At 35.1% G+C, this 15,516-nt stretch overlaps 1 protein-coding gene across 1 annotated transcript in view; it reads left to right on the top strand.

Moving 5' to 3' along the window:
* The window catches only part of LOC122805298 (girdin-like), a 1,431,879-nt gene that overhangs the window by 1,022,880 nt on the left and 393,483 nt on the right, over positions 1-15,516 (top strand). Inside the window, exons 14-16 of the mRNA XM_044075386.1 lie at positions 383-520; positions 6,826-7,887; positions 14,360-14,487. Of these exons, the coding sequence (XP_043931321.1) occupies positions 383-520; positions 6,826-7,887; positions 14,360-14,487 (1,328 nt within the window). The remainder of the gene's footprint in view (positions 1-382; positions 521-6,825; positions 7,888-14,359; positions 14,488-15,516) is intronic.

The following is a 15,516-nucleotide window of genomic DNA, read 5'->3' as shown; positions in this document are numbered from 1 at the left end:
TGCATTCATTGATAAAAACTGGGTTACAGCTGGCCTTGAAGGCAAAGTTCAGGTGGTCTGTAAAAATAACAGCTCCCAAGTGACTAAATGGTCATGTAGCACACAGCTTTCTCATGTATTTTGTATACTGTATAGTAATATGTAAATCCTTGTAGTCCACTTTTGACTTTCACTAAAAAGCTATCTTGTGCTGCTAACAAGAGCTCTTCATGATGTTGCACCATGGAAGAATAAATATGTCATAGTTTAGCACTGAAGTGTGATACTACAGCATTTAGAAATGCAACTGACTGCAGACAGGAAACATATTGGTGCTGCAGATTTTTAAGTGACAGTGATACAAATTAATTATATTTGTTTCTTTCCTCATTGCACTCTGTAGCTAGAGAAACTGCAGGCTGAGCTACATGGGGAGAAAAAGAGCACCCAAAATGCAGAGGAACTAAGCAGCGACCTAATGAAAGAAAAAGAAAGACTGGAGAAAACTATACAGATGATCCATGACCAGGCAGAAAGAGAGGCAAGTCATCAAGCAGCAAATGTCATGAATTATGTATTATACAGACATATCTCGTTCAGCTACATTACATTCACCTACATGTTTTCTATATATCATTGTACACTTATCAACAAACTCAAGCTGTCAACCACGGGGAAAAAAAGATGAATTATCAAATGGTGTTTCCCAAGTTGTATTTGGAGTGTATATACAGATATCCAGGAATTAATTTCTGGCACTAGTATATTATAGGTTCATAGGTAAGGACTAGGTTATCTGCCATTGCAGGCCATTTTAAGGCTAGCCAGTTTTCCTTTTGGTGTTCAAATTAACCTATCCCATTCAGTTGGAGAGTGGTCTTACCCATCCCATGGTCAATAATTATATATTATCCCTAATGAGAATAACTGGGATCATGCCATTAATAATTTCAGGGATCCATATATATAAATAAATAAATAAATATATTATATATATATATATATATATATATATATATATATATATATATATGTATATATAGATATATATATATATATATATATATGAGTGTGTGTGTGTGTGTGTGTGTGTAGGATAAAGCATTTAAGAGCTGCCATTGTCCATTAGTAGTACAGGGGGCAGTCCTATGGTAGATTTCCTTTTTCCCCATCCATAGATCCAAGTGGTGCTTGAATATGGATAGGTATGAACTTTGTTTTACGTGGATGAGGAGTCTGTTCCAGAGACATTCTGCGACATATACCTGTCCCTCCAAGCCTTTCTGTTGATGTTTCAGAAGAGGTTCAGTTCCCTAGACCGAGTATTCCCGATGACACGAGACTTGCTAATATGCAGTAAACCCATCACTATTGGGCGAGAGGAGTGGGACAGGCATGATGTGCAGTAAAACCCATCACTATTGGACAAGAGGAGTGGGACAGGCATGATATGCAGTAAAACTCATCACTATTGGGTGAGAGGAGTGGGACAGGCAAGATGCTCTTATACTGCTCTGTGTGCTTTTGTACTGATGACTACTTTTTGCAGTAAGTGTCCAGATTTGCTTTACAGTAAGGGTTTCAAAATACTTGGTTCTTTGTTTCAGCAGGAAAAAGGTCACACATATACCAAAATGATTATTCCAACTTCAATCTGAAAAATATGCCTTCAAAACTTTGACAGTTTTCAGTATTTCAGTTTTAGTTTTCAGTGTAGCTGTGTTCTCTTATTGTCTTTTGGATATTATAGCTGCCATTTCTTGGAGCTACTTAATTTTCTCCTGACTAAAATGGCATTCTGTTTTTTAATAGTGTTAAATCATTTTCAATACAAAACAAAACTATTTTATTACTTTTGTTCATGAGAGAAGGGTAATAGAATCATTTACATTGGAACAAATGTTTCATTTTTACACTATATTTAATTTGCTTTGGTAGCCTTCTGGTGGCCTTCAGACTTCTGCAATTCATACTGAGCAGCATCCCAAAACTATCCTGGCAGCAATATTCTGACTTGATGTTGTACTGCATTATTGATGAAATGGTTCCAAAAGGCAGCTTGTTTATTGTATGCAGAGTGCTAAGTGGACACATTGTCACTGCCATGTGTAATCTTCAAGAGGGGCTCTGAGGCACTGCAGCTTTATCCCCACGTCATTTCAGGAGGAAAAATAAATAACCTGCCATGCCTGTCAAATATTCCAACTGGGGTGAGTAACAGTAGCATGCTACCCCCATCAAATATATGCATATGATACTGCAAACCATAACTACTTAGGTGCTTGAATAAAGTTAACTTCATCGGTGTGTAGTAGAGTGTCACTGGCACAACATATGACACACTCACCTTTGGTGTAGAAAGCTGCGGGTTCTATTCCCACACCCGGTAAATGGATTGCTGACACTACAGTGCAGCAAATGGGGGATGCTGCACTCCTAAGTGTTTCATACCTTAGATGAGAATTCAAACCAAGGTCCCATCTGCTTGAGTTGGTGGTAGCTCAGGTGGATGTAAAAGATCCCATGACTCCTATTAATTAAAAAAAAAAAAAAAACAGGAAAGTTCCCCAATGCCCTGGTCAAATTTCCCTAGTAGTATAAATACCACCTTGGGTCTCACCTAAAAAGAGGCCACTAGTCCAAGGGGACTAACACAGACGATAAAGGATGGATAAATAAAAATGCATCTATTTATAGCTATGTATTAATATGATATACACTGATCCCTATTACGTTATTGAAAATACAGAAGACCAAAATTCACAACGAGACGAAAAGATTGTAAGTTCAAAACAATGAAATTTGACATTATCAAAACTTGAAGTCACAAGCCACCAACTGTGCATGTCAAACAACAGTATGAGATTTTGAATGGAGATCGCGGTACACAGTCAGAAACCAGGTACTCTATTTAAATACTAAATTTTAATACTGAAATGTGAGGATCAGAAAATTTACCCTTTTCCCCAATGTAGTGCGATCTCGGAGTTGGTATATATAATTTGCAAGGAGTGTAAGGGGCTATAGGGTGCAGTGTATAATTTTTTTGTTAAATTATATGTTTAAATGTAGCAGCTTGATTTTGTGTGTATACAGCAATCTCCATTCAGAATTTCATACTGCTGTTTGACATGTGAAGTTGGTGGTTCATGATTTCAAGTTTTGGCAATGTCAAATTTCATTGTTTTGAACTTATAATCTTTTCATCTCTTTGTTGTGAATTTGGTCTTCTGTACCTTCGATAATGTAATAAGGATCCATATATATATATATATTTATAGACATATGTATATATATATATCTATATATATATATATATATATATATATATATATATATATATATATATATATGGGTCTAGGTTATAACGTCGACAGATGGGAAGACCGACAGCGAAATCACCGACGCGAGAAGATCGACGGATGAAAACACCGACGCGGAGAACACCGAGATGGGGAAAGGATGTGTAAGTATGCGGTAGTGACGGACGTTAGGGTGCGAGTAAGGTAAGTGTGCGATGTTGGCGGTCTGTAGGGGTAGGTGGGTTAAGTGAGTTAGGGTTAGCGAGTTAGGTAAGGGTGCAGTAGTGAATGTTTTGGGTTAGGGGCGGGTTAAGTGAGTTAGGGTTAGGGCTCGAGTTAAGTAAGGGTGCAGTAGTGAATGTTTTGGGTTAGGGGCGGGTTAAGTGAGTTAGGGTTAGGGCTCGAGTTAAGTAAGGGTGCAGTAGTGACTTTGTTTGGGTTAGGGGCGGGTTAAGTGAGTTAGGGTCAGGGAGCGGGTTAGGTTAGTGTGCGATAGTGACGGACCTTAGGGTTAGGGTTTCGGTTAAGGTAGTGGATAGTTGTGTATGTAAGGTTTAGTGTTTGTTTGTTAGGATTTAGGTGTGCTTGTGTTGTGTGTGTGGTTTTTGGTCAGGGAATTTGTTTTGTTTATTGGTTGTTGTAATGATGTGTTGAGTGTGTGTGGTGTCGTGTTTGTGAGCTGTCGATTATGTAGTGTCGGTGATGTCGTTGTCGATGTTGTGTGCTGTCGGTGTTATAACCTAGAACCATATATATATATATATATATATATATATATATATATATATATATATATAGATTATATAGATACATACACACACACACACACATATATATATATAAATACATATACATATATATATATATATATATATATATATATATATATAAATAGATACACACACACATATATATATATATATATATATATATATATATATATATATATATATACTTAAAAATACAAACACATCACAGTGCCAATAATCAAAACACTACTACATAAATCCAGACAGTTCGTAATACCAAAACATCAAAATACCTACAAAGAATACCTAAAACCAAAAAAACTTTATCACAAAACATAAATAGTCTACTTTTGCAACCAGTTTTCAGTCAATAAAGTAAAATAAAGCAATAAAACAAACAAAACCACAAGACCATAACAACACCATAAGGTTTAGTTTGCCAAAGTAATGATAGTGGTACAAATAGGGTTTTTTCTAAGGTATGGTACAGGGTTAAATTTGGGGGGGGGGGTTGGCAATCATTGGTAAGGTGGTGCAGGGATTTGAAGGTAACCCTAACCAAGCTCTGTCCCTTACCCTAGCCCTGCACCTTACCTTATAAAAACCCTCTCCATAATACTACCATTACACAAGACAAGGTCAAACAAACACAGGCACCAACACACATACACAACACAAAAGCTATCCCCTTACCTATCCGTTACACTAACCTTAACCTGCATACGCTCACCAAACACATTCCCACCCCTAACAACTACCTACCTGCATTTACAGAAAAAAATGTAGACATACTGATATTGCAATTCCCACTGTCAGCATTATAAACTCTAACCATATATTTCATTCATACACACACACACACACACACACACACACACACACACACACACACACTTATATTAAAACTGCAAAATACATACACAACACTATACCACAAGTCATAAACCAAGTTCTTTATTCCTACAGTAAAGGCATTTCATAAAGCACAGAGGCCAGGGCCTATGAATTTCATTTATCCATTTTTGTGATTTTTTTTTAATGTTATATTTGTTTTCTCATTTGCTTCCTTGGGATGCCTTAATTGTACAAGTAGGATGTTATCATGTGTGGCTTTGCAGCCTATTTTTGTCTTAATTTTTAATCTTTTGTTTCTTTCTTTTTTAGCATCAATTCATTTTTGATGCATTGAGTAGGGTATTATGTTATGATTCATTTTCTTAGTTTAATTATGGTTAGCTAATTTATTTTCAGTCATTTTAAATAGCTAGCATCGGGTACATTTTTACCAGTAATTCCATTTTCTGATTGGCATTCCTATTTAGGTATTTTCACTTTTAGTGGATGAAGGTAGCTGTCCATTTTTGTGTTACATATATAAATATATAACTATATAATATGCTGCCTGACATTTTGAAATTCTGCACAATATATTGACTGGAAATTTAGGGGCAAATCTTTTATGAGACAGCCAAATATATTTGACAACTTTCATTACTCTTTCTATCTATATCAGAACAACTTTTGGAAATGTTTCCTTCTGGCATCTTTTTCATAGTAAAAAAAAAATTATTTTCATTACATTTGTTAATAAGGCAGGACCATCAAAATGTACCATTAAAATTTGAGGCTGAATACCAAGTACACCAAACCAGAGCTTCCTTTTCCTTTGGAAAGTAAAACCTCTTAAACCAACTCCGAGATCACATCATAGTGGAGGAAATGGCAAAGTCCTGAAGATGGCCCACTGATTTTTTTCCCCTGGGGAAAAAAAATTATGGTCCATGTCTTCGCTGCTTAGGGGTTTCGACCTTTTTGGATCACTGAAAGAGTGTTTGCTCTTTTCATTGCTCGATAAGGTAATATAGTCCCATGCTAAACAGCAGTGCAAGCAGCAAAGTAAATTTGCATGACAGTACTAGTTTTATTTTACTACTCTTACAAGGAACTATTATGTAACTTCTTTAACCATTTAAAGTTAAATTTCTGAGTGATGCAGCAGAGAAAGTACATACTACAGAAACAGCAGATTTACTGTTCAGGCATGTATCCATAAGTGTTAGTGTTCTCCAATGTTTCTAAGAGCGAAGATAGTCACAGGATTGCTAGAAGTCACAGGAAAACCTCTGCATTTTCTAGCTGCTGAGATCGAGTACATTACTATGAAATTTCAAGTGAGGAAGAAGGAACCCAGCCAGCTACAGGGACAAAAAAAATGAAGACAAAGAAATAAATATAACAAAATGTGCAGACTTCCTCCCCATTTCAGGCCATCTCACTTTCTACTAGGAATAAGGCTATTATGATTGAATTGTGTATGTTTTGGTAATAAAATAAATTATATATTGTTATAATCCAGGTATTTAGTGTAGTGGATGAATGCTATGAGCTGTTAACAAGCTGCTTTCTGCGGTACAGGATTTGATTCCTCAGCCTCCATTTGCCTACAGTATTACAGGTGCAATCTGAAGCAAGTTACTTAACCAGACAGTGCCTGGGGCAGATGGGAAACTGGTCTAAGCTCCTCAATGGTCTCTTGGACTCCATGCTCAGTAACTACCTATGAACCTATAAGTAAAAAATGTGTAAATCTAAATATTGTTTAGAAATGTACCTATTCACTTTTGGTGTTAAAATGCATGCTAAACAGCAATTAGATTGAACAGAATAATTATGTATATCACTTTTAAGCCATGCTTAAACTCTACTGATATATTTTTTTTTGGGGGGGGGGCATTAAAAGTGACCTGCTTATTTTCTAATGCATTTATTTTTGTTTTATCTATATTTGCTTTTAGGTCTTAGATCTTAAAATGGAAAATGAGCACTTGATTCAGACACTGGAATCCACCAGGCAGCGATCTCAGATCAGCAATGATGCCAGAGTAAAAGATATTGAAAAAGAAAATAAAGTGCTTCATGATACTATCATGGATACTAGTGTTAAGATGAACAAACTAGAATTTGATAAGAAACAGCTCTTACGAGATGTACAAGAGTTGAAAGAAAAGGTGTCAAAAGGCTCTGCAATCGAACAGGAGCTTGAGCGCATTGAGAAAGTAAATGAACAACTTCAGAAAAAGATCGTGGATCAGAAAATAATGTGTGATAAGGTTGCACTTTTTGAGGAAAAGACATTAGAACTAGAATCAGAAAATGCAAAACTTAAACAATCTTTGGAAGATTTTGAACTTCAAGTAAAACAGCTGGAGGCTCTGGAGCAGGAAAACAGACAGTTAGAAGAGGAGAGTCTGCAGTTACAAAGAGCACTGGGAAGACAAAAGTTGGAAGCAGAAATGATGAATCAGCTTGACCAAAAGAACAAGGAGCTAGAAAAAGAAAAGTCACAACTCAAGAAAAATTTAGAACTTTTGAAAGTCTCTGCCAGAAAAGGTGAACAGTTGGAGATGAACTATCTTAATCTCCAAGTTGAGAACCAGCAGGGCCAAAAAATGTTAGAGACAATGACAAAGAAAGCTGAAGAACGTGAATCTGAATTACAGGAAAAAGAAAATGAAATTCAGACCTTGCAGAAAAGCCTAGAAGAACAGAAGAAAAATACCAGACATCTTGAGCAAGAAAAACAAACTCTTCAGTTTGAACTTGGGCAGGCAGAAAAGGACAAAAAACATCTAGAAAAAGAAAAAGGTCGGCTGCGTCAGCAAATTGATGTAAAGGACTCCACCCTAGACGAACAAACTCTCCGAATCACTAGCTTAGAACAAGAAAATAAGCTACTTTCCATGGAGATATGCAAGTTAAAAGAATTAGATGGGCAGCTGAAAGAAATGGAGAAGGAAATTAAGGAATTACTCAACAAAACAGCTATTGACAAAAAAACATTGCTAAGCCTCCGTGAGGTAAGGCGAGATTCAGTTTCACATTCTCACGAAACTTTACATACACATATATTTCCAAAGGCAAGAATAAAGGAAATTAAAAGGGGACAATTATTCTTAATATACTTGGGTTTGATTTAATTATAGGTCACAAGTTTATGCTCAGTAGCCAGGTGAAAAAAGGCATGAAATTAGTTTAAGCAAGGTGATATACAAAAAGGGTAAAACACTGAGAAATGCAGGCAGCTTACAACTTGAAAGATTCCTCATATCAGCACAATCCCTATTACCACTGTACAGCAGCTATTGCTGTACGTGGCACGGGGACATATCCTATGAGTGGTATAGCTTCTGGTGAAATATCTAGTAATTGCAGAATATAGAGTGACTTCTGATAGCAGTGTGCTAAAAGGAGATTCACAAAATTTTATTGATACCAAATAGGCTTACCTTGCACAAACTTTGAACCATAGGGGGCAACTGTTGCATTCTGCAGCAAACACTAGTCATAGGCTATCATATGTCTGTCTTTATTTCATATAAGTTAATTTTAGAGAATGGCTCCTTTAATTAGATTTGCAACAGAGCAATACAAAGTTACCAGATATATTTTATTAAAACAGCAGATGTAGTCTTGCCTCCACATAGTGAAAATATTCAAATAACTTGTAAAATTCTAAAAATGTGTTTAATTTAAAAGTATTAGACATGAGAACTCTTTGCCTTCATAATATATGGCTTGATGATGCAAGTAATACTGTACTTCTAATTTTAATTTCTATAATTTATTTACTAAGTGTGTCAGCTCTCCTTTGTAAACTTAATTACCTAGTTTGGACATTTATGACATTATCCTGAGAGATAAGAAGTCAAAGAGAGCTGTGTTGTGGGCCCCCCATTGCATGACAATAACATGTTAACCTTTGCCTGTTGAAATGAACAGACACCTGGATTCTTAGATGACATTTAAAATAACCATCACAATTTTTACATGCAAAATAAGTTGTAGTTATTTTATATCACCTGCTTAGCCATTTTAAACATGAATAAGTTTACATCTGTTCTGTATATTCCTGCAAAGTGTGGCCAGCTCAGCCTCCAGGAACAGCTGTTGTTTATTGCTAGATTTTGGTGTGATCACACAGATTGTCAGGTTTGGGTAGTGACAATGCACAAGCAGTTGGTGTGGTGCTCTGATGTGTCATTACCTTATCAAGTAAAAACATTACACTTTCAGAGATAATTCATGAAACAATCACATTATAAAGAAAACGGGGACATGTTTACAATGCATATATATCTGTTCCATAACTGCTGTATTACAATGTAAGGTATGCATTCCCTTAGTAGTATTCAAATACCTAAACTGGTAGAGAGATCCTTGGTCATCTGTTCTACTTAATAAGCTATGTAAGCCTATGCATGCTGTGCAGTAAATTAATTATCTCACACATTTCTGTTACTCACATAATTGTTTAAGATTTGTTTTATGAAGGGGAGAATGTTGCTCTTGGTGTTCATCACTTGTTTCACATATAACCAAGGTCAGATTTATTTTGATATCTCAGCAAAGATCTTAACATTACCCACCTGACTGACCATATAGTTGCAAAGATCTATTGCTTGCCATCTCTTCAGTAATTGTTTTTTGCAGGGAACTATACCTCATGCACCCCAGTGTGGGGAAGGTACACCTGCATCTCGATTACTAAGTACGCTGATTCTGATGTTATGCCTACTCCGAGCAAAAGGAAATAAATAATATTCCTTCTAATCTGAGTTACTATAATATATTTAGTAATCAGGGTGTGGGGTAAAGCCAACACATCAGGAAGTTACGCAGGACAGAACCTCTTTTCAAAAACACTTTCAAAACTTACTATAGCTTTCTGTATTGTGCAGCAGTCAACGTGGTGGTTAGACATTGCAGTCTAGCTGTTGGGCAGTGATAAGATCACTGGGGAGATAAAAAGTAGAACTCAAAGCGTATTCTTTTTAACTGTGCCTCTTTCTTCATCCACTGTATGTATTGACCCATAAATGTCTTGCTCTTCCAGCAGCCATACTTCACCACTTTGTTCCATCTCCTTTTCTACATTCACGTTTATTCTACCGTTATCTTACTTTCACTATCCTTTCTCTCTTCACTTATGTCCATTGCTCCAAATCCATTCTATCTTATCTCGCTCTTTCTTACGCCAACTTTGTTCCTATCTCTGCACTTCGAAGGTATCATAGTGTACCTCACACATCACATTCTGACATCAGCCTTTACACCCAGTCTTTTAATCAAACCTAATAGACTCCACCTTTAAAACTTAATATCACTTGTTTGTTACTTTTACTAGTGCACAGTCTAACACAAGGGATCTTGAGCAGTGCATTTATTTGGTTAACAAATGTATAAATAAAATAAATTATGACGTCACTGAAGTTATTTAAATTGTTGATGCATTATTGTTTTCTTTATTTTGTTTTGAATTTGTAAACCATTGGACATATTTAATTCTCAGCCCAGCCTGTAGTAAACATAATACATAAATGACATTATATACACAGTGAATGACAAAATGGAATAAATATATATATATATTATATACAAAGTGAATATCAGAGTTGCCTTGCGGGTATAAAGGCAATAGATACATGACAAACAAAATACAATATCTGTACATGCATTATATACAGAGTGGATATCAGAGTTGACATGCTGAAAGAATAACAGTGAAAAGTAGACCTTTAAGGGGTACACTGTAATTCATCTCAAATTGTAATACATTTTAGTGATAAAAACTAAATTTAAGACCATTGAGGTTAGCAATTTTTTTACTTGTAATTCTCACTTGCTTTGTGTAAATGCACATAGACTTCAATAAAACAGTCAACAGATTTGTTCATAATTAGTAGATTTAACAGTATCACCTTATTCTGGAGTAGTATTACCTAAAATATATCCGACAGGGAAAAGCTGTATATTTGTCATGCCACTAACATTTTTTTTTACAAAATATGATAAACAGATGGAAGATGGTATGAACATGTCTAACTACCCCAAACATACAACAAACACTTTATGCCTAGCATTGCTCCTTCCTTTTACCCCCTTCTCCTTCTACAACCTTTATATTATGAGAATTTATTATAATAATCTTGCATATAGCATTTGTTGCATCAGTCTTGCAACTGCAGAGAATGGAAGAGTTTCAAAATATTCATTAATAAAATGTGAAGGTGAAATGAGAGCAGTTACACAGTCTGTTAACTAATGGCTGTTGTGAACGATGATGTAACTAGGGGAATTCACAGAGGGACCATGACTGGGGCGACATGTGTCAATCAAGTTTAGGACCATTAGTGAACAGATAACAGTGACTGTCATTAATGTGTGGTTTGAAGTGTATACACTGCTTTATAAATATATATCTTTTTTTTTAATTCATTGACTATGGAGCTTTTTCATATGTGCAGTGGCAGTTTATATCAAAGTCATGACACTGATTTATAACATAATACTGTTTCTTTTTGTTATTGATATCTACTTTTAGCATGTTATCAAACTTAATTTATGCCACACATTTGCTGTACCTTATATATAAAAATTAAAAGAAAAGTGCATCTGGAAACTAAATACAAGTCTCTCCTAAATAATGCACGCAAGACCCAAATCGTAGGCAATATTTTAGTCAGGTTTCTTAATCTAATTCCATGAAGCTCTTTTTGTTATAATACCTTTGTGTTCTCTCTCTCCCTCTCTCTCTTCTTCATCGGGTCAAATGTTTTCTGATTTAACATTTCACCCAATGATCCATGGCAATTTCCAAGGATATAATTTTGATGTGAAGTAACAAAATATTATCTTATAGACTATTTCCTGACTACAGATAACATTATTTTAGTCCAGTATTATTTATAACTATACAAAATAACAGCAAATATTGCAAACTGTTGGAAGGAAATAAAAAAATCATTTTAATATAATTTACATCTAAAGTTAAGAAAATTAAGCAGTTGCATCTTAATGTACAATACTTTATCCACCTCATTGTAATATTTCTGAGAACAGATTTAAATAGTAAAATTTTGAAACATATTTCAAACTGTCACACAATTCATTGAAACCAAATGAACTATCACAATGAAATAAATAAATAAATAAATAAATATTATCATCTTTTTCTTAACTTTGTTGAAATTCATATGTCAATTCAGGCAGTGTTGGTACCTATTTTGCCAATGATATTCTTTATAGTTTAATAAATCTTCCATTCCCCCAGTTTGTATATCAGACTTGTGGACAAAAAAAAAAATCTCTTGAAATGATTACAAGTAGGTGAATGAGGAAGCAAAAGCAATCCCATGGTCATCAATATGAGAATTACGTTTTCTAACTGTCTGACCTATATAAACACTATCATGCATAGTACATCCAGTGGGCATAGTCAATATCTCAAGGCCCCAAATCAACCTGTATAGCCTTAACTTTGATTTGTTTTAATACAAATAATAATAATGCTGTGTGCACAATGTATTTGCAATGTCTTCACTTTTACAAGAAAAGGCTCCACATCGCTCTAAATTTTACCCTTATTACCTTCACTAATAGCTGCATTTTGTCCATAAAGGTATTTTACATAGAAATTTTTTATTTTAATTTTTTCTTGTTATTAAAACATTAAGCGTTCCCCATCACTTTATTAATTTCCATGTTAGAAAACAGAATCATCTAATTATTCTAAATAACACGTCCAATGGTGGATGAGTCTAAGATTAAAGTAACCTTACTCTTAGTGTCACTGTTATAACTACTACAAGATGAACAGTATTTCAGTTACAGTATCACTGGAAATAAGTTCAAGTTTCTTTCCACCAATGCGTAAAGGTTTATAAATATATTTTCTATCCAAAATTGCATCATTAGCGACAAATTCAGTTAACTGTACCAGGTAACCCATTGTTACATTGTTTTCTTAAATACCTCCCTCTCATTCAAAAAATCAACACCAGAAGTAATAAGACTATTAACACTGATAAGGTAACCTTTTACAATGTTTTTAGATAAGGAGGATGTGTGCTGAAATATTAGTGATATGAATTACTTGCTTCTTTTTGTGAAATATTTGCCATTAATTTCTTGATCTAATGCTAAATGTCAATATTATTTTAGGATTGAATGAGCATTTGAACTTCAAGCCAGTTTCAAACAGAGATAATTGAAACAGTGAGATTTTATTTAATGGTATCCTTGGTTTTACGTTTGTTTTCTTGTGATAGGTCATATGATAACTATGAATGTTGTAACTAGATGAAATTCACTTTTATTGTTTGAACATCTTGACAGAACTGTCATAATGTCTGATGAAGTCTTACATGGTAAGATGAAAGCACTTACACTCTGTATTGTTTAAAAGCAAATTATACCAGTTTTTATCATAACATTTTGTATTATTATTTTGTTTTGTTCTTCTATATACAACTTTGAAGATGTTTCTCTACATTTTATTTGTTTCAACTAAAAGTATAATAAATCTGATTTTATTCAGAATTTTTCCCAGATAATTGCCCTTACAGGAACCATGGATACTCTCGAGCACATTTTGATTGTACTGGCAATTTTAATCTTTCAGATAAATCTGAAATCAAGTGATAGCTTTCGGACAAGACCAAATGACACATAGTAATGGGGCAGTTTACTTGCTAACCATTATATCCATGATATGGCAAAAAAAGGTCAAGCTTGAGTGTTGCTTTAGTACTGTACTCCTCAAACACTCTCTACCACTTTGAACTAGTTTCCTAGGAAAAGGACAACTTAAAGAAAAACATAAAGGTGATGTGTAACACAAACACATCCTTGTGACATGATAAGCCACCAATGCTTTCTTAAAGACAAACACAGATACCATCAGCAAAGTAAAATTCCCAGTGTAGTCTGTGGCTATTCCAGTCCTCTTTCACTCGCTATAGCCAACCACTATATAAGCATATGTGAGCAAGTCTATCAAAGTGCCAGTGCACAGTCATACATCTTCAGTTGGCAGATGGTCATAGAGGTACGTGGAAACCTCAGGTTACCTCAAATTCTAATTCTTCCATTCCCATATGTACACATGAAATGGTCTGATCTATTGAATATGACATGGCTATATGAGCACTGACCATTTTCCTCTTAGACGGTTTAGGCAGTATCTAAAGCATTTGCAGGTATGATTGTCAACTGTGACATTTAGGACTTGTGTTGAAAACCTCAACATATATAAAATGTTTAGAAACAATGATATTTTTTAACTGATTTCAAAGATATTTTAGTGCCTAAAATTCACAACATTCAGTGTGAAAAATGGCACTAAATATGTTTTACTGTTCCATGTTCCTAGTTTATAAACAATGCAACACTGTGCAATGGATCTCCTCGTAATGACTTGATGACCAAGGAACTCAGAAAATGCACTGTGATTTCTCTCTCTCTCTCTCTCTCTCTCTCTATCCCTATCAGGAGCTAGTATCAGAGAAAGTGAAGGTACATGAAAGAAACAACACTATTGACAAGTTAACTCAAGAGCTAGAAAAGATAGGACTAAGCAAAGATCGTCTTCTGCAGGAGAAGCAGTGCATTGAAGAAAGGTAAATAAATTGTAATTTATTCCATTTGTTGACTAGATACATAAAATGGTTAATTTCTCCACCCTTGAACTCTGGGCACTGACTCTGTATGTTCAGATACATATGCAAGCTTGAGGGAAAATGTTTTGAGCTTACTTGTGCCCTGAAGAAGTGTAATTCATCAGTGAATATCTTTAAGCTTTAACCCATCACTTATACTTACACCCTACCAGTGCAAGCATCACATTAAAAGATTTATTCCCACAGCCATGCAGATAATTTGGTGACTCATTTTCAGATTTATACATTGATGTATTTGGATTTATAGATGTATTTAAAAATGTTGATACACATGAATACCTTGAGCAACGTTATACCATTGCAACATGTTTACTTTTTGGAACAACATGATTAATATATTTGCACTGATGAGTTTTAACTTTTTTTGAAAGAATGTGCTAGATCTGAGACTTCTCCATATTCTGTCTAAAATAAAATGTCACCTGAATTACTGTATTGATTGCAATACAAATTATAGTCCAGAATGCAATCAAAGATTAGATTTGATTGTGAATCCTGTGCATATATAATAGTTCTTAATATTTTGCAGAACTTATATATATGAAAATATGTCTGGCACAACGAGCACCTACCCAATATGTTTTAAAGCAAGATAGATGACAGACTTTTGGCTTTTCCCGGTTAGGGGTCACCACAGCAGTACTCCAGTCCGCTAATGATTGGCAGTGGATTTTACAGTGCCAAGTTCCCAGCCTGATTCCCAACCTTTAAAGAAGGCACACCCATTCACGCATGCATCTACCTGCATGTCTTTAACGTCACTGAACTGAGGGGAGGACATGCAGACTCCACACAGAAGGCACTCCAGCTGAGAATCGAATGGGAGAACCTCTTGCTGTGAGGCAACAACACTAACCACTGCATCACCGCGGCCTACTAAAGCAGCAAGATGGATACACAGTGATAATTCTGAGGGGAGGGGCACTGTGAATCCACACAGTAAAATGATAAGTTGAAGTATGACAGTGC

Source organism: Protopterus annectens, chromosome 6.part1 (assembly GCF_019279795.1).
Source record: "Protopterus annectens isolate FY-2018-M chromosome 6.part1, PAN1.0, whole genome shotgun sequence".
NCBI lineage: Eukaryota > Metazoa > Chordata > Ceratodontiformes > Protopteridae > Protopterus > Protopterus annectens.
This window is presented reverse-complemented; position numbering and strand designations above follow the sequence as displayed.